Source organism: Cavia porcellus, unplaced genomic scaffold (genome assembly GCF_034190915.1).
Source record: "Cavia porcellus strain 051 isolate PalLab524CR breed Dunkin Hartley unplaced genomic scaffold, mCavPor4.1 scaffold_15, whole genome shotgun sequence".
In the NCBI taxonomy this organism is placed as follows: Eukaryota; Metazoa; Chordata; class Mammalia; order Rodentia; family Caviidae; genus Cavia; species Cavia porcellus.
In genome coordinates, this window is record NW_026947498.1 from 72,981,537 (window position 1) to 73,002,626 (window position 21,090).

General features: G+C 35.6%; 1 protein-coding gene across 1 annotated transcript in view; it reads left to right on the plus strand.

The window, feature by feature from the left end:
- Oxsr1 (oxidative stress responsive kinase 1) overlaps positions 1-21,090 on the plus strand; it is a 134,733-nt gene that overhangs the window by 83,357 nt on the left and 30,286 nt on the right. The window contains exons 9-11 of the mRNA XM_003464098.5: positions 4,629-4,677; positions 5,217-5,282; positions 14,416-14,538. Of these exons, the coding sequence (XP_003464146.1) occupies positions 4,629-4,677; positions 5,217-5,282; positions 14,416-14,538 (238 nt within the window). The remainder of the gene's footprint in view (positions 1-4,628; positions 4,678-5,216; positions 5,283-14,415; positions 14,539-21,090) is intronic.

Sequence of the window (21,090 nt, forward strand, 5' to 3'; positions counted from 1 at the left end):
TGTAACAACTGTTTATGTAGCATTTACATTTATTAAACGTTGTAAGTAATCTAGAGATGATTTAAAGTTATATGGGAGAGTAGCTTGGTTATATGCAGATGCAGTACTGTATCATTTTATGTGTAAGAGACTTCACCTGCAAATTTTGTTGAGGGGTCCTAGAGCAAGTTCCCTGGGGATATCAAGGAACAACTATATTCCACTGAGCTTAGTAGTAAAAGTTCTTCAATTTTTTTTTTTAAAGAGTGGCATGAGTAAGACGTCAGCATCCTTGGTTGTGTTTCTGGTAATATGTAGTAGGACTTCAAAAGTTACTATTGGTATTATTGGAAATGCTAAGAAAAATAGGCAGTAAAGTTAATACCTGTGTTTTTAGAATTTTTTTTTCTTTATGAGTAAATAGTTAAAAATAGTGGGGAAAATTTGCTTCTGCCAAGCCAATTGACAAAAAGAACAAATTCTCCTTTTACAAATGCCTAGACATGTCAGATAATATCTGTCAAACTTAAGGGCCCTTGGATGCCAGAAATAGTGAAGAATCCATAAATTGCAAAAAGAATATTAGCTAATCCAGTGACTGCTTTCAGTGGGACACTGGGATTGAGATCTTTTAAAAAATTTTTTTAATTTTTATTGGTACACATTTGCAGTACCTAATGATTCTCTTCGTGGGAAGTTGCTGCATGTATATAACACATCTTAATTCTTTTTTTAAAACTCCTTTCCCCTACCCTCCCTTTCCCCTTTCCATCACTTTGTCCCCTTGACTTCTGCAAAAGATCCATCTCCCCCATTTCCCATTATTTAGCTTTTATTTTGCTCTTAATATCTTGGATTTCTCAGATAGGAGAGGTCATGCAATATTTAAATTTGTGTGTCTCATTTATTTCACTTAATATTATGGTCTCAAGGTGAATTCATTTTCCTATAAGTGACTCAAGTTTGTCCTTCTTTACTGCAGAGTAGTACTCTATTTGTATATAAATACCACACTTTTAAAATCCAGTCATCTGTTGATGGATATACAGGCTGCTTCCAACATGTAGCTATTGTGAGTTGTGCTGCTATAAGCATGGATTTGCATGCATTACTGTAATGTGATGTTTAAACTCGTGGGAGAAGATATTTAGAAGAGTAATGGCTGTGTGGAATTGAGATTTTTGAGCCTACCCAGAAGGAATTTTGAATTGAGATCCTGCTTAAAATTAAAATCTTTAGAAACCTATATCCTTGGTAGAAGAAGAATGTAGAATAAAATCTGTTCATTATCATCAAGGGACAACAAAAATCTCTTCTGAATAATCCAGATCTTCGTGAAACTCTGTAGGTTGAGAGTAAATTCATATTACCCATGTTGCCGAAGTGCACAGTAGTAGAAAGAAAAAAAAATTGCCAAGCAAGTTTTATTTTTGGCTGAAACCATTATTAGAAATGCACCAAAGGAATACTTCTAAACTCCAGGTCCCATGATTTCTGCACATACTGCCTCACTGAAGATACAATTACCTTCCAAAATTACAGTAATACATGGTAAAAAAAATACACTGTGAATTAGAGTTGGCAGACATAAGTTAGAAAGATTAGCTCTCTACGAATTAAATAAGTAAATAAATTGTCTTTTTTGAGATGGGTTTGCTGTGCAGTTTATACTGGTCTTGAACTCACTTTGTAGCCCAGGCTGGCTTCGAACTTGCAGCAATCCTCCTGCTCAGCTTCTCAAGTTTTGGGATTATATGCATGTGGCACCATGCCCAGCTTTCAAGAAATTTAGATAATGCAGTGATATTTGGAAAGCTATGAAATATGTTTTTTTTCTTTCTGTGCTGGATATTGAACTCGAGGCCTCATGAGTGCTAGGAAGGTGCTGATCACTGAGCTAACATACAGCCCCAGCTGTAATTTTTTTTTTTTTGGAGACAAGATTTCTCTATGCAGTTCAGACTGGCCTTGAATTTACAGTGATCCTCCTGCCTCAGCTTCCTGAGTGCTGAGATTATAGGCCCCCATACCTGGCCTTGAAATAACTCTTCTTAAAAACTTAAAATTATAATAGAAATTAAAACCATAAGAAAAGACTATGAACATGACCAAAGAATCACAAAGCTTTGTTAGAAATGAAAAATCATAAGCAGGGCCTGATGGTTCATATCTGCAATCCCAGCACTCTGGTAGACTAAGGCAGGAGACTCTCAAGTTGGTGCCCAGCCTGGGAATTTAATGACACTGTTTCAAAATAGAAAAAGGGCTGTGGTTTTAACTTAGTGTGAAATATTCTTGATTGAAATTTATAACTTCATTTTGTAATGAGAAAAAATCAGACAAATCCAAATGGAGGAATAAGCTAGAAAATATCTGACAAGTGCTCATCGAAAGTGTCAGAAGAGAGACTGAGAAATTGTCATAGATTAGAGGATACCAGTGACAGAGAGACTGAGTGCAACAGTGTTCTGCATTAGTGTACTACAACAGGGCAGAGACAAACTGGAAAAAATGGAAATTGGAATAAAGCCCATAGTTTGGTTAACAGTATTAAAACCATTGTTAATATTTTAGTTAATTTCTTGATAATTATATCATTTTTGTGTAAAATGTTAATGGAACCTGGTGAGGGCGTCGAGGAACTGTGTTTTCCATTACTTTTCTGTAATTTTGAAATTGTTTCAAAATAAATATGTATAAAAACAAACTGGGAAATATAGGATACTTAATTCAGTTTATAAACCAGAGTTCAGCTTGTTTAGCTGAAACTGTGTGTTGGTATGCGTGTATATACATATCTGTACACATTGAGTGTCCCTTGTCTGAAATGCTTGTTAGCAGAAGAGTGTTGAACTTCAGATATTTGGATTTTGAAATTTTTCATGTATGTAATGAGATATTTTAGGGGTAGAACCACACTCTAAACACAAAGTTCATTTATATTTCATGTATACTGAAGGCCATTTCATACAGTATTATTAATATGCTTGCTTATGTGTGAAACAAAGTTATGTGGCATGAAATTTTCCATACCAAGTGGCATCATCTTGGCATTCAAAAAGTTTTGTCTTTTGGAGTATTTTGAATTTTGGGCTTTTGATTCAGGAATTCTCCACTTGTATATGTGTAAATACATAATATACATACATATGAATTTATCAGGAGAGATTAGAGAGAATATAGGAAAGGCACAATTCAAAAAAGTAGTAGTTGAGAGTTTTCCAGAATTGAAGATCTGTGTCTTCAGAGAACTATCGCCTCCAAATTCCAAGCAATATCGTAAAGCTTCTTATGTGCAACCTTTAGGAAACAGATCACTTATTAAAGGGTAGCAGGTAGCCTGACAAGAACAACTTCTGTAGCCACAGTTGAGCCAGCACACAGTTAAATAATACTGAGAGAAAGTAACTGCTTACCCACAATTCTCCATTTAGTCAAACTGTCATCCAAGAGTGAGTAACATACTTTTTACCCAGAAATTGAGTTTTCCAGTCAGGTCACATTGCTTACCTCTTATAAAAGTTACAGGAAAGAACTGAACCTAAGAGGAAGGAGTAAATAGTGAAAAGCAGTGTTGGACAGATTATTGAAACATACTGAAATCTTGAGTGAGTGACAGAATAAGTACAGCAATGTCTAGTTTCAGTTTGCATAGCACTTTTACTTGTAGTCACCTTAATTTTTACAATCTCAAAAAGTGGTTCTGAAGCTTGGAACTAGCTAGGGGAGTTTTAAAACTACCTGTGTTTTGCTCCCAAACATTCTACTCTAATTGATGATTTAGAAATACCTCCCAAATATTCTAATGCATAATAGTGTTTAAGAACCACAGCTCAGGCCAGAAGGTACCTCAGTGGTGGAGCACTTGCTTAGCATGTGTGAGGGAGGCCTTGGCACCACAAAGACAAAACTTCTGCTCTGGGGAGTTGGGTACGTAATAATGAACCTTAGAGTGATTGTGATTTGTGCAGACTTACATGATCAGTATGTGATAAAATCAGGTGTGGACTTTTAAGTATAAAATTCTGCATACTGAATGAATGATACTTCGTTAAAAGCTTCTAAGAAGGATGATGAATTTATACAACTCTGAAAAATTGTGCATAGTTGAATTAAAAACTGAGTCGTGGTTAGTTAAATCTGCAGCATCTGTTTCACTTTTAGAATATCCAGAGTTAATGGAAATTGTGAAATCTTATTTTAAGAATATTAGTTGCTTTAAGTTAGAATGTGTCAGACTGCCATGTAGCAAGAAATGGAAGCAATGATTAGGTCTATTTCATTTTTGTGACTTTTAAGTATGTTTTTATGCTTTGGTAAAAACACTGCATAAGTATTGTCTAACTTTTTAGTTAAAATAATATTAAGTAGCGAATATATTGGAGCCACTAAGAAATCATTCTTCCAGAAGCAACATTTCATTATGCATTTTCCTAAGAATCTATAATAATGATTATCAGGATCTTTTGACTTTGAGTTTTTCATTCTACTCAATGTCTTGTGTGAGAATTATCTTATTTTTTTTAAAGAAGAGAAGTGGAGTATACTGAATTTTTATTTAGCTTCTCAAGAAATCATTTTCTTATTTTTGAAGATGGAAACTCATATTACTTTGAATTAACTGTTAAAACTTTCTTTTCTGGTTTTAGACCAACAGCAGCAGAACTGTTAAGGCACAAATTTTTCCAGAAAGCAAAGGTAGGAAATTTTAGCACCTCAAAATATGAACATACTATGTTCATTGCTCATAAGTTACATTTCTTAAGATGATTATGTTTGGAAGAATGATGTCGATAAAGTAATTGTTGAGGTACTATGTATATGCAAGTCTTTGGTAAAGAAGATGCTTTGGAATTTAGTAAATGTATATCTTTTATATAAATTAAAGTTCAGGTTAAACTTATAGCATTACTAAATATTAATTTTTCATTTGTTCTCTCATGTCAAGATTTACTAACAAATTAGCAAATACCATTTGCCAAAGATAGTGGGGGGTTACAGTAAATCAAACTTTACAATACAAACTTTAAGGCTCACACAGCACACCAAAGCTCTGTCTCCATATATAAAACTGGCAGTGCTGTATTACAGGAGCTTTAGAGTAAAAGGATGACACTTTCATCAAACATCATAAATCAGTTACTGTATTGTGCATTAATTGTGATAAACTTTTCTCTATCAGTGTTTTGAGTCAATAAAAACTTCTCATAAGAAGAAATGCTTATTTTCCCCTCCAGAATAAAGAATTTCTTCAAGAAAAAGTATTGCAGAAAGCACCTACCATTTCTGAAAGAGCTAAAAAGGTAAATGGGGACTTAACTCAGTTTTCTTAGGAAACTGCTTAGGGTAGATTTACTTTATTTTTGCATTTTGGAAGTAAAGGCTAATTAATACTCTATTAACAAAAATGTATATTACTCATTTTCTTTCTACCTCTTCTAAAACATTCTTTGGCACATTCATTCAGCAAATATTGCTGGTCTGTAGTATGCCTGGATATTAGTGTGTTGTCTATAAGAATGAAAAGAGGTACTAGACCAAGTTGGTAAGGTAGTTTAACTCCTACTTCTGACTTCAAGAATGAGTTGTGTTTTTACATGGCATGTGTATATTGAATGTAAGTTACAGTACCTTTTTATTTTTTAGCTCCAAACTTTCAGAAAGACCAAAAGAATTTTATTATAGTTTCTTCTTTTTCTTTTTGCATTTTAAAAAAATTTTATTGGTACATTTTAAGTATATATAATGACCACATTCATCGTAGGGAATTTGTACCCATACTTAATGTCTTGCTTCTTTTTTTCCTATTCTCTTCCTCTTCTTTCAAGCGTCTCCTCCTCCTTATTTACAAAAGCTTTGTTTCTGTTTTGTCCTTCCATTCTTTTTCTCTTGTCCCTTCTTTCCTTTCTTCCTCCCCATGCCCTGGTCCTCTTTATCATTTAAACATTTTCTTCCCATTTCCCAGTATGTATTATACATTTTGGTCCTTGTTTAACTTTTGTTTTTTTCACATTGTAGAAACAATGTGTTATTTCAACATGTGTGTCCAATGTACTTCACTGAAGAAAATGGTCTCAAGCTTATCGTTTTTGAATATACTCTGTGTTCATAATGTGAGCATAGAAAATTCACCAAGGTCTGCACACAAAATATATGAGTTTTCCCTTCTAGTAGCTAGATTACCCTCATTTACCCTACTCTGCTCTTCTCAAACCAGTCCTATTCAGTGTGAAACGAATGAGTCGCCTGGTGACACCGACTTGAAAGAGAAGATAAAATTGCTTTATTTCATGTAATTTGGACAGTGGTAGGATGGGTCAGGAAGTCAGAATAATTCTGCTAGTGGCTTGTTCACTGCTTTTAGAATTCTGGTATTATTACCCAAGACATTTTGCTCAATAAAGAGACACAAAAGTATATTAAATACTTTGAAGTTATATTTTTAGTAAATATTGATAGCACAGTTAATTTGTCTTTACTCCAGAGATGTATCTTTCTACAAATCTGTTTATTCAGATGTAGTTGTTAGGGGCCATATTTTTCTTCCTGAGGAGTTCTTTAGACATAGCAGCAAACTACTGTTTTCTGTTTTCCTGTACTTCGAGGTATACCACCTCCCAATCAGAAGTTCTCCTCCCACCTAGGGATCTTTCCATTTGGTATACTTTTCCTGGAGTATTTTTTTCTTTTATCAGTGTTTATCTTTCATGGTTACACATGAGCATCACCAGAGAACTGGAGAAGCGAAAAGAAAAGAAACACAATTAGTGTCATTCCAAACCTATGGAAACTAAATCCCTGGGTCATACTGTCATGTGAAGTCACTTCCTTAAGTGTGTTCTAGGCTCATTCTTCCATGTCGTGTCAGCTCTCACACAAGCAGCACTTCCTTGGAGTAGTTTTCTCTGGCTATTTTAACTAAAATAGTTTCCTCCTCTGCCTTCTATTCCTTCATTCTTTATTTTTTGTAATGAACTTACTGTTTCATATTTTACAATTCTATTTCTATACTAATAGAACAAACTTAATGAGAACAGAAGCTTTTGTTCATTGCTCTGTCTTCTGTAGCTGTAGGTCAGTCTGTGACACTCAGTATTTTGCAAATAATTTGGATGCATTCCAAAATATGTTTATAATTGTTTGCATCGAATTCCAACTAAGGTGATTTTAGCATCTGTTTAGAATTGATTTAATATCTGCAGTCTAATTTATTTAAGAGTGAGCTTCAAGAAAGTAGGACTGTGAATACCTACATTTATTTCCACTCTCTGCTTATTAAAAGAACTGATACGCTGATATTGTTCAGACAATTGAATGCAGATGTCTTGTGCTCTGGGTGAATGATTTGGGGATGACAGTGCACAACGCATGTTCCATTTTTGCTCCCAGATGGACGTTGACTTGTTTTGAAATTTTGTTGTGGGTTTTTTCTTCTTCTTCTTCTTCTTTTTTTTTAATCTTTGCAATAAAATGGATTTTGAAAAAAAATAAAAGAACTGGTAAGAAAATTAAAAAACTGATAGACCTCCCAAATTGATGAGAAAAATATGAAAATTGCAACCAGTTTGCCAGTATTAGGATGACTTGGTAAGTCAGAGGAGATTAATTGTTAAGTCAGCCTGAAATAAAGTTTAGAAGCTACTGTATGAAACCCAGCCAGACAAAGTAAGGGAATTGGCAGTACTGTTTACTTGCAGACACCATTGTTTATAATAATGAATAGTGGGAACAGCAAGTCCATCCAATGATGGATGGATTGTATAAGATGTGATACATTCAGGCAGTGAATATTGTTTGGTAATAAAAGAATGAAGTACAAAAATGATGCTCCACTTGGGGTGTTTTGACTTAGAATTTGTTGACTTTGTGATTGTGTAAAAGTAATATGCACTGAGTAGAAATTATACTGCAAATTTATTTCCTGTGCTAAAAATATGTGGTCCTGTTCTCTCAAGATGCTGAGCAGCAGCAGCTCACAGTCAGCCTTGCAATTCTGAGAGGAAACAACTGACAGCATGTTGTTAACAATAATACTCAATAGGTGAACTAAGGGGATTTCTGGCTTATACTGTGTCTAACCTACAGGTTTATTGGAACACAACTCCATTAGAAGTATAGGATTGTCCATACTAAAACATGCAACAATATGAACCTTAGTAATATTTTGCTGACCAAAAAAAGCCATGTACAAAATAAACATGAATTACATGACTCTACCTATGTGAAATGTTCAGAATAGGCAGATGAATAAAGAATAGTGGTTTGTCTAGGGCTAGGGTGGGGGGGATTAGAGAAAAATGGACAGTGACTGCTAATATCTATGGTGTGTTTTGGGGACAATGATGACAGTGTTCTAAAATCAATGATAAGGATGGTTGCAAAACTATAAAAAGTTACTGGATTGTATTGTTTCAGTGGGTCGATTTTATGGTATGTCAAATATCTCAATAACACTTATTTTTCAGATGAACATTCAGGAAGTATTATTACCATCAACAAAAAGCTCATAGAACTGGGTGTGGTGGTACATGTCTGCAATCCCAGTGCTTGGGAGACTGAGACAGGAGGATTGCTACAAGTTTGAGGCCAAGCTGAATCTACATAGTGAGTTCAGGGCCAGCCTGTTTTACACAGCAAGACCCCTGTCTCAAACAAAGAAACAAACAAACATAATGAAAGAAAAAGACTCATAGAAGTTGAAAACATAGGAGTGAAAAAAATGTAATACAAAGTTGTAGGATAAAGTTGAAGAAACATTCCAGAAAGGAGAACGCAAAGACTCAGAAGTTGGTAACAGAAGAGAAAGCATGAAAATAGTAGAGGATGATTTGAGAGGGTTCAGTGGAGCAAAAAGAGTTCAAGAAAAGTAGAACTGATAGAAACAGAAAAAAGGAAATCATTAAAGAAATAATGGTTGTATGTTTCCAGATTGACAGAGTACCTGAGTACTTGAAGTAGTGGCACAGTGGATAAAATAGATGGATCCTGATAATGCACATGGCTGTGATAAGTCAGAACACTGAAGGGAAAAAAGATGCTGTAGTCTTCCAGAGAGGGCAAGAAATGTCATAAACAAGATGAGGAATCATCATACACCCAATAGCACCTGTGCTAGGTCACAGTGGAAGAGTTATCCATTTTTTGGGGGGGCTACCAGAGATTGAACCCATTGTTTTATGCTTGCCAGGCATCTTTTTTTTAAATTTATTTTTATTTTTAATAGAATAAAACTAAACAGAATAAAGCCAACCAAAACAAAACAGTAAATTGATACAGGACTTTAAAACAACATAATAGGAAATCAACAATGGCTGCCACAATGCCTTTTGTTATCTTCAAGATAGCTGTACATACCATCAGACATATTAAAATCAAACCAAATAAAACAAAATCAATCAAAAAAGTGATACAAGATTTCAAAACAAGATAATAGGAAATCAATAATGACTCTGTAATGTCTCTTGTCATCTTCAAAATAGCTGCCCATGCCATCAGATATAATAAAATTAAACCAAAGAGAGTAGGACCAATCAAAATAAAGCAATAAAGTGATACAGGACTTTGAAACAAAATAATAGGGAATTAATGATGACTACCATCTTACTTTTTTAGAAATTTCCCCCCCTTTCACAGTATCTGTTGTACATTTGGAATCCCACTAACTCCAGGTTTTTATACTAGGGGGACAGTATGATGTTCATCTGTGTTAATCCATACTATTTCACCCAAGAGCATGATCACCAGTTGCATCCATTTACCTACAAGACCCTTGTGATTGTCCTCCACTATAGCTGAGTAGGTTTCCATTGTATAAAAATGCTGTATCTTTCTTATCCATTCTGTATTTGATGAGCAAGCTATCCCTGCTTTTTCCTGGTTCCCTGTCACGTGCAACTGTTGCCTCTTGCTTTTCCACAGACTATTTTGTTTCCTTTCCTTTGACTTTCAGTCTGTGAATTTCCTTTCCAGTTAATGTGTTTCTTGTGTATTGCATATTGATGGATCTTGTTTCTTGATCCACTTTGCCTGTGTTTCTTTTTATTGGTGAATTGAGGCCATCTGTTATTAATGGTTATGGCCAACAAGCATTGGTTCATTTCTGCCACACTTTTTTCCTGCTGTTGACTCCCTACTTTTTCCCTCCATTCAATTGCGTGCCCCCCTTGATGGTTCCTGTTCCTGGGACTGTGGTCATTTTTATCTTTCTAGAATATTTTTCAATATTCTTTGTAGGGTTGGTTTGGTGGGCATGAATTTCTTCAGTTCTTTGTTATGGAAATATCTTATTTCTCCATAGTTTTGAAAGATAGTTTTGCAAAGTATATCAATCTGGGTTGGAAGTTGTTTTCTTTCAGGGCTTGAAACACTTCACTCCAAGCTCTTCTTAACTTGATGGTTTGTGTTAAGTCTCTTGTGATTCTGATGAGTTTTCCTTTATAATGATCTGTTTCTTTTCTCTAACAGCCTTTAATACTCTGTTGTTATTTTTGGTTTCTTACTGAGACCAGGTCTCACTGTGCGCTTTAAGCTTGGCCTTGAGCTCACTTTGAATCCCAGCCTGTTTGCGAACTTGCTGCAGTTTTCCTGCCTCAGCTCCTGAACGCTGGGCTTGCAGGTGTGCTGAGCTCTTCATTATTATACGTCTGTATGTAGATTCATTTTGCTTATGACTAGTTGAAGTTCTGTATGCTTTACTTATCTGCATGTCAGGTCATTTTTCCGTGCTTGGGAAGTTCTCAGTTATTCTGTAAATAGTCTCTTTATGTCATTTGTGTTGACTCTTGCTTTTCCGCAGACACCTATCATTCTTAAATTATTTTTCTTTGCATCATCTTGCAACTATTGTTTTCCGAGTTCCTTGTTATCTTTTTAAGAGATCTTTCCTTTTGCAGTTGCTGGCTGACATCCTGTCTTCAAGCGGTTTTGCCAGTTTTCAGTGGAGCTTTTAATTTCTTGGAAAGCTCTTTGAGTCAGTTCCATGCATTCCGGTTCTTCTCTTTATTGTTCATTCAAGGTTTCCCTCATTCTTCTATCCTCCTCTTTTTTCTATGTCTTTTTTTTTGTTTTTGGTACTAGAGATTAAACTCACGCCTGTGCTTGCTAGGCAGGTGCTTACACCGCTGAGCTAAATCCCTGGCCTATCTGTCTGTCTTTTTTAGAGATGCTCAGCAACCCTTTTATTATGTTTTTCACTTGTTCCTTTATCTGAGAGATTATTTCTGATCTGATTTCTTCTACAGTCTCATGAAGTAGTTTCTTCAGTTGCCATCATCCCAGAAATTTGAGGTGTGCGACTTCTGTTTTCTTGTCCATGTCCGTGTCTCCTGGACTTCTGTTTGGGCTGGAGACCAGAGATTGCCTTTTGCTCCTTTGTCTTGACATTTTCTTAGGTTCCTCTGGATGAGTGGGTTGCTGGGTCCCAGACGCTTTCCACATTGGCTGCCTGTCCACGGTATAGGAATATGGGTTAGACTTCTGTATTTCTCCTGACCGAGGTGCCTGAGGCAGTGGGGTGTTGGATGGGGTTCTCTAGACACAGCTTCTCTAGGATGTGGCTGGCTGGTTCCTAGGCTCTCACTGGCTACTCATGGGAGAGTCTTGATGGTGTCTGGAGTGCTTGGAGGGTCTGGGCCAGCTGCTTCTCCTTGCCCCTGCTGGTTAGCAGTGGGAGAGTCCTGATGGCAGTGCATGTGCATGTGAGAGCTGGGCTGGCTTCTTTTCCCTGCCCCTGCTGGCTACCTATAGGAGAGTCCTGATGGCAGCTCAGAAGTAATTATCTTTAAAATTATGAGATAAAATGACCTCTCCCTCATTGTTTTGAGACAGGGTCTTGCTGTGTTGTCTAGGCTAGCCTCAAACTTAGTCTTCCTCTCTCAGCTTCCCAAGGGCTGAGATTTTTTTTTATTTTTTATTTTTTATTTGTATTTTTTTGTCTTTTTCCTTTTAATTGGTACCGGGAACCGAAAACGACTGAGATTTTATTTATATATATATGCCACTGCACCCAGCATGAAATAAAATGCTTTCTAGATTTCTTTCTGTTTTGTTTTTTTTCTCTCCAGAACCAGATCATGAATGAAGCGTGGTGATGGAATGGGGTTGTTTAGAAATGTCTGGTTTTAATAAATGTGTCTGATGCTTATGTAATGGTATAATCTCTGGGTTGGTGTCAGAAATTGAAGTCATGGACAAAAGAGGTAGTCAAGAGGAATGTTTATTAACAAGAGAGAGATAGTTCTCAGCAGTTGAAAGTGGACCTGAAAGCAGGTTGCCAACAGGACTTTATGTATACCAAAAAATGATCAGGGCTCAGATCACTCTTGAGTCAGACTAAGGTCAATTTACAGGAGTAAAATGAGCTTCCTTAAGGAAGGATTTCTTCAGGAAAGTGGGACTAACATATTATGACAAGGAGCTATCCCCAGCTGAGAAAATAGATAGTTAAATATCAGGTTAACAAAAAGACACACATCAAAGAGAACTAATCATAATGTACAGTAGGACTCAGCAGTGAGTAGCGTGTATAGAATTGAGGTAAATAAATACCAAATGTTAATTTAACGGAAATTATGGTACATTGAGTAAAGTGAAGGGAATGATAAAAATGCTAAATTCTTTTCTTCTGTACTTAAATTTTCTCTTTTCACCTAGGGGTGAAAATTAAGAGTTGACTAATGTTGGGAGAAATTGGGAAAAGAAATAGATAGTGGAGCAATGTTTTTGTCATGTCAGTAAAATCACTCGATAGTAATGTGACCGTTTGAGTTACTTCTGGCACTCAGAAGTGGAAAGGTGCTAGACCTAATTTTATTATTAAGAATAAGATTAAAATTAAAGAGATTGGTTTGGTTTTAAAGATGGTTCTTTGATCTGAATAAATTATGGTTAGGACAGTGGTAAATAGCAGGATCATTGATGCTGATTTTGGGTTGTGAAATACTTGTTTGTGGCTTCTGTGGATTGTGGGTTGGTTTTGTTTATTATAATTGAGATTTATGACTAGTATGCTTACTTCTAAGCCAATTCGTATAAGTAGTCAGTGGGAGCTTAGTATGGTGACTAGTGTTCCTAAAGTTAAAGTAACATATTTTACAGCAGTTGTAATAGTTAATTAGTGTGGAAAGGTCATAAATCAACATTTTTGAGACCTGATAGCTTATTTAACTAATCTTACTATTAAAATGTGGTGCTTATTCTACAATAGGCCTGATACCTTATTTAGCTGATAGCTTATTTAGCTGATCTTACTATTAGAATGTGGTGTATAGTGACAGAGAATTTTTATTTTTTTGGAGTAGATTCCACTCCTGTGATTCTAGAAATAAGAGGTTTAAACTCTGTGATTTACTCTATGAAAGTAACTTTTATCAGGTATGTTTCTAGGTCGTTTGAGGAGGGATACCTGATAATAAAATGGATAAGGAGAAGTGTCACATGCGTAGGGCCAAGGTGAGGGGAAGAAAGTTTTTTCATAGGAGATACATAAGTTGGTCCTATCAAAATCGGGGGTATGAGGCTCAAATTCATAGGAATAAGATGGTTGAAATTAAAGTGTCTTTAATATAAAGTTTATTGTATCGGTTTCAGGTGATGTAATGGTTGACATGGTATTAAAAAAGTTGGTTGTGAGAGCATTTATTATAATACTATGTATTCAGCTAAAAGGATAGGGCAAAAGGACCTGTGGCATATTCAACATTAAATCCTGATACTAATTCTGATTCACTTTCGGTTAAGTCAAATGGGGCTCGGTTAGTTTCTGCTAAAGTTGAGATGAATCATATTATAGCTAAGGATGCATAGATAATTCCTAAAGTAAAATGGAATGCAAGGAATAATGTTATGCACATGTTAGAGGGATGCATACAAATTGAAAAGAATAAGCTAAAATGAGTTAAAAGTGCCTGCCAGTGGGGAAGAAGGTGGAGGTTAGGAGATTGCTGTTTTCTTAACAAAGGATTCATAACTCTAATACTGTTGAAACTATATGAAAGTATAATTTTTATTTAAAAATTAAAGAGAAAACATACTATCTTGGGTTTATTTTGTGGATTCCAACTCTCTGTCTCTCCCTCTTGCTCCCCTCTGCTCCCCTTCTCTCCTTTTCCGTCCCCCTTTCCCTCTTCTTCCCTCCCCAATGCCTTCCCCTTCCTTCTCTCCCTACCCTCTCCCTTTCTGTCTCCCTCTCTTGCCTGAGTGTCTCAGGCCATTAAATAATCAGATTTGACCTGTGACTTCACATAAGCACCTTATATTGTTTGGATTGAGATTGTAGAATGTTGTGACTAAGCCAGTGAGGGATGGGGATACCTTACTTAGGAAAGTAACACTTACCTAGGTAATTGGTTGAAGTGGTAGAAGGGGAGAGAAATACGATTTGTGTTTCCTCTTTAGTAAGTGTAGACCATCATAACCAGTGTCTCTTCCTATGAGCAGGTTCGGAGAGTCCCAGGTTCCAGTGGCCGTCTTCACAAGACAGAGGATGGAGGCTGGGAGTGGAGTGATGATGAATTTGATGAGGAAAGTGAGGAAGGGAAAGCTGCAATTTCACAACTCAGGGTAGGTTTTGTTCATTTATATTCTTTAGCTAGACTTTCTGTGGATCTTATTTATATTTTAACTTAATCTTTGTTCCTGAAGCTTGGTTGTCCTTCTACTTAAAGAGGAACAGTACACCTACCTAATCTTTAGTTGGTATATCCCAGATACGTGTCTTGGATATGTGTGCATGTGGTACAGATTTGCTGGTGATGATTTAATAGCTTTGTGATTGAAAAAGTCCCTCATTCATCTTTGTTTTAAAGAAATGTGTAGGTTGTAGATTTCCAGATTGACAGCCTTTTGCTTTCAGTAGCTCCCCCAAATTTACTGCTTTATGTCAGATATTTTTATAGGATTTAAGAGGTATCAAATATGGGCATAATTTTTACCCCCAAAGACTTTCTAGTTAACTGAGAGAGTAAATACTATATATGTGAAAAGGTAAATGTCTTTATAAGCTTAATTTTGCATTTATTGTATGGTAATTTTAAGATATTTATTATTTTGTTATTAAATTATATCATTTCTAGATTTTCATTTATTAAGCCCTATATTACATGGGATTAACATTTTTAAAATAACTTTAAACCATATGTTACCTAAGTGCTCTCAATAAAAGCTTGTTTTATTGAGAATCACTCTAACCTTAATGTGACTGAGACTATATGTAAATTTTCTTATTGATAAAATATTTGTACATTTTTATGGAGTTTAGTACAGTAGTCTGATACATGTATATGTAATGATCAAATCAGGGTAGTAAGTACTTCTGCCTCCTTGATCATCATGCATTTCTGTGTGTTGAGAATTTTGTACTCTTCTAGCTAATTTGAAATATAATGCATAACTCGTATCATTTTAAGATGTATTTCTATCATCTTCTTGCTTCCGTGTTTCCATTTAGAAGTTTGTGACATCCTTTTCTCATAAGTAACATTTCTTTATATTTTGACTGCTTTTAAGATTTCTTTCAAATGTTTTTGAACAATTGGTTTATGCTATGCTGAGATATATTTTATTTTCTTTTTAAAAACTAGGTGTATTTTTTGTGTGTTTCTTGTGCTTGGGATTTTTTGAACTGTTGAGAGGGTTTTTGTGAAATTTGGATATTTTTTATCCATAAATATCTTCAGATATCCTTTTCTGTCTTCCAATAACATGTATACTAGGCTACTAAAAATGGTCTTACAGCTTGCTAATTTTCTTTTCAGTTTTTAAAACCTCTGCTTTCTTTCTGTTTCTGTCATATAGTTTCTATACTTATCCTTCAAGTTCATTAGCTTCTGCAATATCTAATTTGCTTCTAATCCTGTTCACCTTGTTTTTCACATCAGGCACTGCAGTAGTCTACAGTTTTGATTTTTTTGGTGGTATTGGGGATTGAACCTGGGGCCTTTAAAATAAACTATATTTTAAGCCCTTTTTTAAATGTTAGGATCTAAGTTGTCAGCTGAGTTCAAATTTGGGAGCCTCCTGCCTGTTCAGATTTGTGAGTCTACTGGGATTACAGGCATGTGCACCATCGTAATAACTATTTTAATTTCTTTTTCTGCTAATTCTAATGTCCATGTTGGCATGAGTTTTGGATAAGTTTTGTGTAGTTAATTACTGGCATGCAGAGTGTTTAACTGTTGATGCATAAACTATAATCTTTAATTGGATGCCAGACTGCTGAATTTTATTTTTGTGCATGTTAGTAATTTTGTATTCTAGAAATCTTCATGAGCTTTGTTCTGGGAGACAATACAGTTAGTTGGCAATATGATATTTTTCCTAAATGCATGTTGTTTCCTCACATACATTAATTGATGCGTGTTCCACTGAGTATTCATGGGACTTTTTGCAGATTTCCAGGGTTCTCTCTGTGTAGCACTTTGCAGCCAGTGCTCTTGTCTTCTCTTCCTTATCTTTATCCAGGGAGTTCATTGGATTGCATTTGGGCTCCTTCCCTGAAGGGCTTCTTACCCTAGAAAAACTCTTCTGGCAGTGTGCTAGGAGCAGGTGTCACTGTTTTGTAGGGATCACTGTTTGTCTTTGACTGTTGTCTAGTGGATTAAAAACCTTTGCTTCACATATTTTGTCCTTCTTTTCTTCTTTTGTCTTTTCTTCCTTTGTCCATTTCTCCCTCCTCTTTTTATCTTCTCTCTTTTCCCTTTTGCCACCCCCCTGCCCCATTCTTTCTTTCATCTCTTTCCTCTTTCCTCTCCTTCAAGGATAAATCTAGTCCTTGTCTCTTGCTTGCAGTTGTATTTTAAGTGAATATGTAACTACACTGAAGGAATATAAAAAGGAGTAATCCAGGTCACCTTTGAGCTTAGTTTTTGACTGCTCTTAGTCTTAGGTATTGTTGGCAAGAGAAAGAAAAAACTTCAGACAAATCTTGAGGTCTTTTTATTATGATTGTTTTAATAGTTGATGTGCAAGCAATTTTGAAATTCTTGTGGGTGTATCAGAGGCTTAAGCAAGTGAGTAAATACCTTGATGTTCTTGGGGCCAAAACTAACTCTGACAGAAGAGAAATGCAAATATGAAACAGGGCAAATGCCAAAGAATCTGGTGGTGATGGTTGTGAATTGTAGGTTGTATCATTTATAGCTCACCGGAAGAACAGATTTAATATTTTGTATGTATATATAAAATATATTTGCAGTATATACAGGATTTATAAGTGTAGCTTAAAATGGCCACCTGTGAGTCAGTTGTGGAGGAATGCACGCTGGAAAGCTGAAGGATTCAGTACAAAGTCAAAGGCCTAGAGCTCGCTGCAGAGTCTTGTGTGAGTCCCTGTCAAGAAGCCAAAATGTCTGCTCCAGAAGGTTGAAGAATGCCATGGAAGCCTGGGGAGGGATGTCCAAGGTGCTGAAACTGCAGCTCCTCCGAGGAACAAGGGAGACTCCCTTCTTCTTTCCCTTTTTATTGCATCCGGGCTACAAGCATGTGGGTGCCATCACAGCCAGGCCCCCAGACCAGGGTGAGTGGGTGTTCCTTCTCCAGTAAGGAACGGAGAATCCACATATACTGAGAATTATGCTGAACCAGTCCAATAGGTGTTTCTTATTCAAATTAGTACCACAATTAATGATCACATATGTCTTGGTGTACATTCAAGTTTTTAAGGCGTGTGTGTGTGGATGTGATGTAAATTATATTATTATGCATGTGGGTGTGATGTAAATGTGTATTATTACACGTTATATATACATTTTGTATCTCTGTGTAATATATTCTTGCATATATTTGTCTATTTAAAGGCTTGTAAGCAAAGATACTTCAATACAGTAGCATACTTTATATACACCTAGATAATTTGTTCTGATGTCATTTCCACATAAAAGAATTAGGGCTTCTTGAGAAATGTTGATTTCAGGGCTTGGGGGAGAGAAATACAAGCTGAATCAGTAATATCTTCGTTTGTCAGTAGAGAGAGATGCTTATACTCTCCCCCCAAAAGGTAAACATAATGACATAAAAATGTACTTGATGCAACTTGCACTGGTTAAATCTGGTACAATTTAACCACCAAAATAATTAATTATGATAATGAATTATAAATTATTTTACAAATAGAAGTTATGAATCCATACTAACTGTAAATAAAGGGAAGGAGCGGGTTCTTCATTACATAGCCTGCCAAGTGGTGAGGAGTATATGTGGAGGAATGTTGGAGATAGAAAAATCATCATGTTTCAACCTCTGTAAACTGAATCAGAGAAGAATCATCTCTGGGTATTAAAGAGGGATGTTTTATTTTCAAGATCTTAAAGTGTCTCTCAACAGATTACCTATTAACACTAAGAGGAAAAGTTAAATAATATATTCTAGAGCAGTTGTGGTGAACCTGTGGCACATGTGTTAATGTGTTTTTCTTTTAAGATATATGTTAATGTAGAGTTTCATCTGAATTAAAAATGCAGTATTCAGTTTTAATTGCATTGTTGGCACTTCTGGATTGTAGTTTGGCACTTGATCTCTATAAGGTTCATTTCCACTGTGCTAGAGGATTTGGGAAGTTCCTTGACCAAGTAATTAAAAGTAATCTGTCCAGTGAGGGGCAGATGAATAGTTCCTACCTGAAGGTCATATTGTTACATAGGTTTCCAGCTGGGAATTCATATAAGCCTAGTTACCAAACAGCAAGAAATTGGTGTTTTGATAGAAAAAATTCTATCAAATAGAGTATGTGAAAAATAAAACACCTCAAAATATAATACGTGGTGGAATTAGGAGTTACAATATTCTTTTTGCCCCCATAGTTTTATAGATTGATTCTAGGGCCTCTTGTAAGTATGAGATATAATCAGAAAAATATGTGAATGTTTTAAGTTTTAAAAATATGTATTACAGTAGCAGACCCAGTGCCATTAATACCCCTTAAGATATTCCCCTTGGCTTTGTATCTCATCATTTTTGCCACTTTCTGAGACAGTTCTAGAGGTTCTCCATTGTGTCTTTAGTTGTACTGTTGTAGCTGTCTTGATGCCCTGAATCTGTTTGAAGTCTTTACCTTTCATTTTGACTTTGGGAAAAAGCCAAAGTCTCACAGTGCCAGATTCAATAAAGAAAATGAATGAGGACATACTATAATGTTTTTACAAGCCTGCCTTTCTGTTGAATGACCCTTGGCAGCAGCACTCGTGACATTTTTGTAAAGACACAAAAAAATGGCTTCCTTCTTCAAAAATTGGCAAGAACAATGGGATAAGTGTAGTCAAAGTGAAGGCGAGTATTTAGAGGGGTATTAACAGCGGTCTCTATATTAATTACAATCTTCTACTGTAATAATTTTTTACTTTATTTTTTATTAGATTTTACTGGTACATTTTAGCTATACGCAATGATCACATTCATCATAAAGAATTTGTACCTGTACGTGATGTAACTTGCTTTTTTACTCATTCCCCTATCCACCCTTTAACTCCTCTTTACCTCCCTGTTACAAAAGCTTTGTTTCCATGTTTTCCCCTTTATCATTTTTAAAAACTTTTTCCTTTCCATCTCTCCCTTGTTTGCCTGCCCATTTGAACATTTTCTTCCCATTTCACAATTTATTATATATTTTGATCCTTATTTGCACTTTTGGTTTCTCACACTAGGGAAACAGTGTGGTATTTGCACATCTGTGTCCAATTTATTCCATTTAGGAGTATACTCTAAAGGTGCATCCATTTCCTAGAAATGTCTTGAACATATCCGTCTTTATGGGAGAATAGTACTCCATTGCATAAAAAATACCACATCTTCTTTATGCATTTAGTTGCAAAAGGATGCAGTTGACGGGCATTTGGGTTGTTTCCAAGATATGGCTATTACTCAGTGTGTCACCGGAAACATGGATATGCGTATCTAGCAATGATATGATGCTTTTAATTCTTTGAGGAACACATCCGGAAAAGGAATGCCTGGGTCAAATGGAACCTGTGGTCCTAGTTTTTTGAGGAATCTTCACACTGATTTCCACAGTGGTCATATCAGTCTACACTCCCACCAATGGTGGAGAAAAGTTCCTTTTTTCCCACAGCCCAAACAGTATTTATTATTGGTTGATTTTGTAATAATAGCCATTCATTCTGGGATGAGATGGAATTGCATTGTTATTTTATTTAATTCCATTTTAATGTTAATGTTAATTTAATTTAAGTTTTTGGCATTGAGAATTGAACTCAGGACCTCACACTTTCCAGGCAGGTGCTGTGCGACCGAACACATCCCTGGATCCCAGTGTTGTTTCTATTTCCCTCTCAAACAACCAGTGATGTTGAACATTTTTTAATACATTTATCTGCTGTCTGTAGTTCCTCATCTCAGAACTGTGTGTTCATCTCAGATGCCCATTTTTGGATTAGGTCTTTAAATTTGGGAGGTCTGATTTTTTGGTGTGAGTACCACAGTTTTTATCACAGCAATTTTGTAGTGTAATTTTATAGTATTTTCAAGTCAGGGATTGTGATGCCCCCTGTCTTGCCTTTGTTGTCCAGAATTATCTTCGTTATTCTAGGTCTCTTAGTTCCAAATGAATTTTAGGATTTTTCCTTGTAATTCTGTGAGATATATTGTTGGAATTTTGATCAGAATTGCATTAAATCTGTATAATAATTTTGGAATTATGACCATTTTCACTGTATTGGTTCTTCCTACTTAAGAGCAAGGGATATCTTTCTAATTTTTGATATCCTCTTCAATCTCTTTTTTTAGAGTACTGTAATTTTCAATGTACATGTCTTTTACGTCCCTTGTTAGATTGGGTCCAAGGTATTTCATTTTTTGCTTGTTATCGTGGAAGGTGTTTCCCTAATTGTCTCTCAGTGAGTTTGTTATTTGTGTATAGGAAGATTATTGATTTTTGAGTGTTGACTTTGTCTCCAGTGATGCTACTGAATTTATTAATTAAATCTAGCAGCTTTTTAGTGGAGTTTGGGATCTTGTATGTGGAGTATCATGTTACCTGCAAATAATTATAATTTAACTTCTTCATTTTTAAACTTCTTTCTATTCTTCCATTTTTTAAAAATTATCTAATTGTTCTGGCTAAAGCCTCAAGGACTATGTTGAGTGGCGACATTGTCTTGTTCC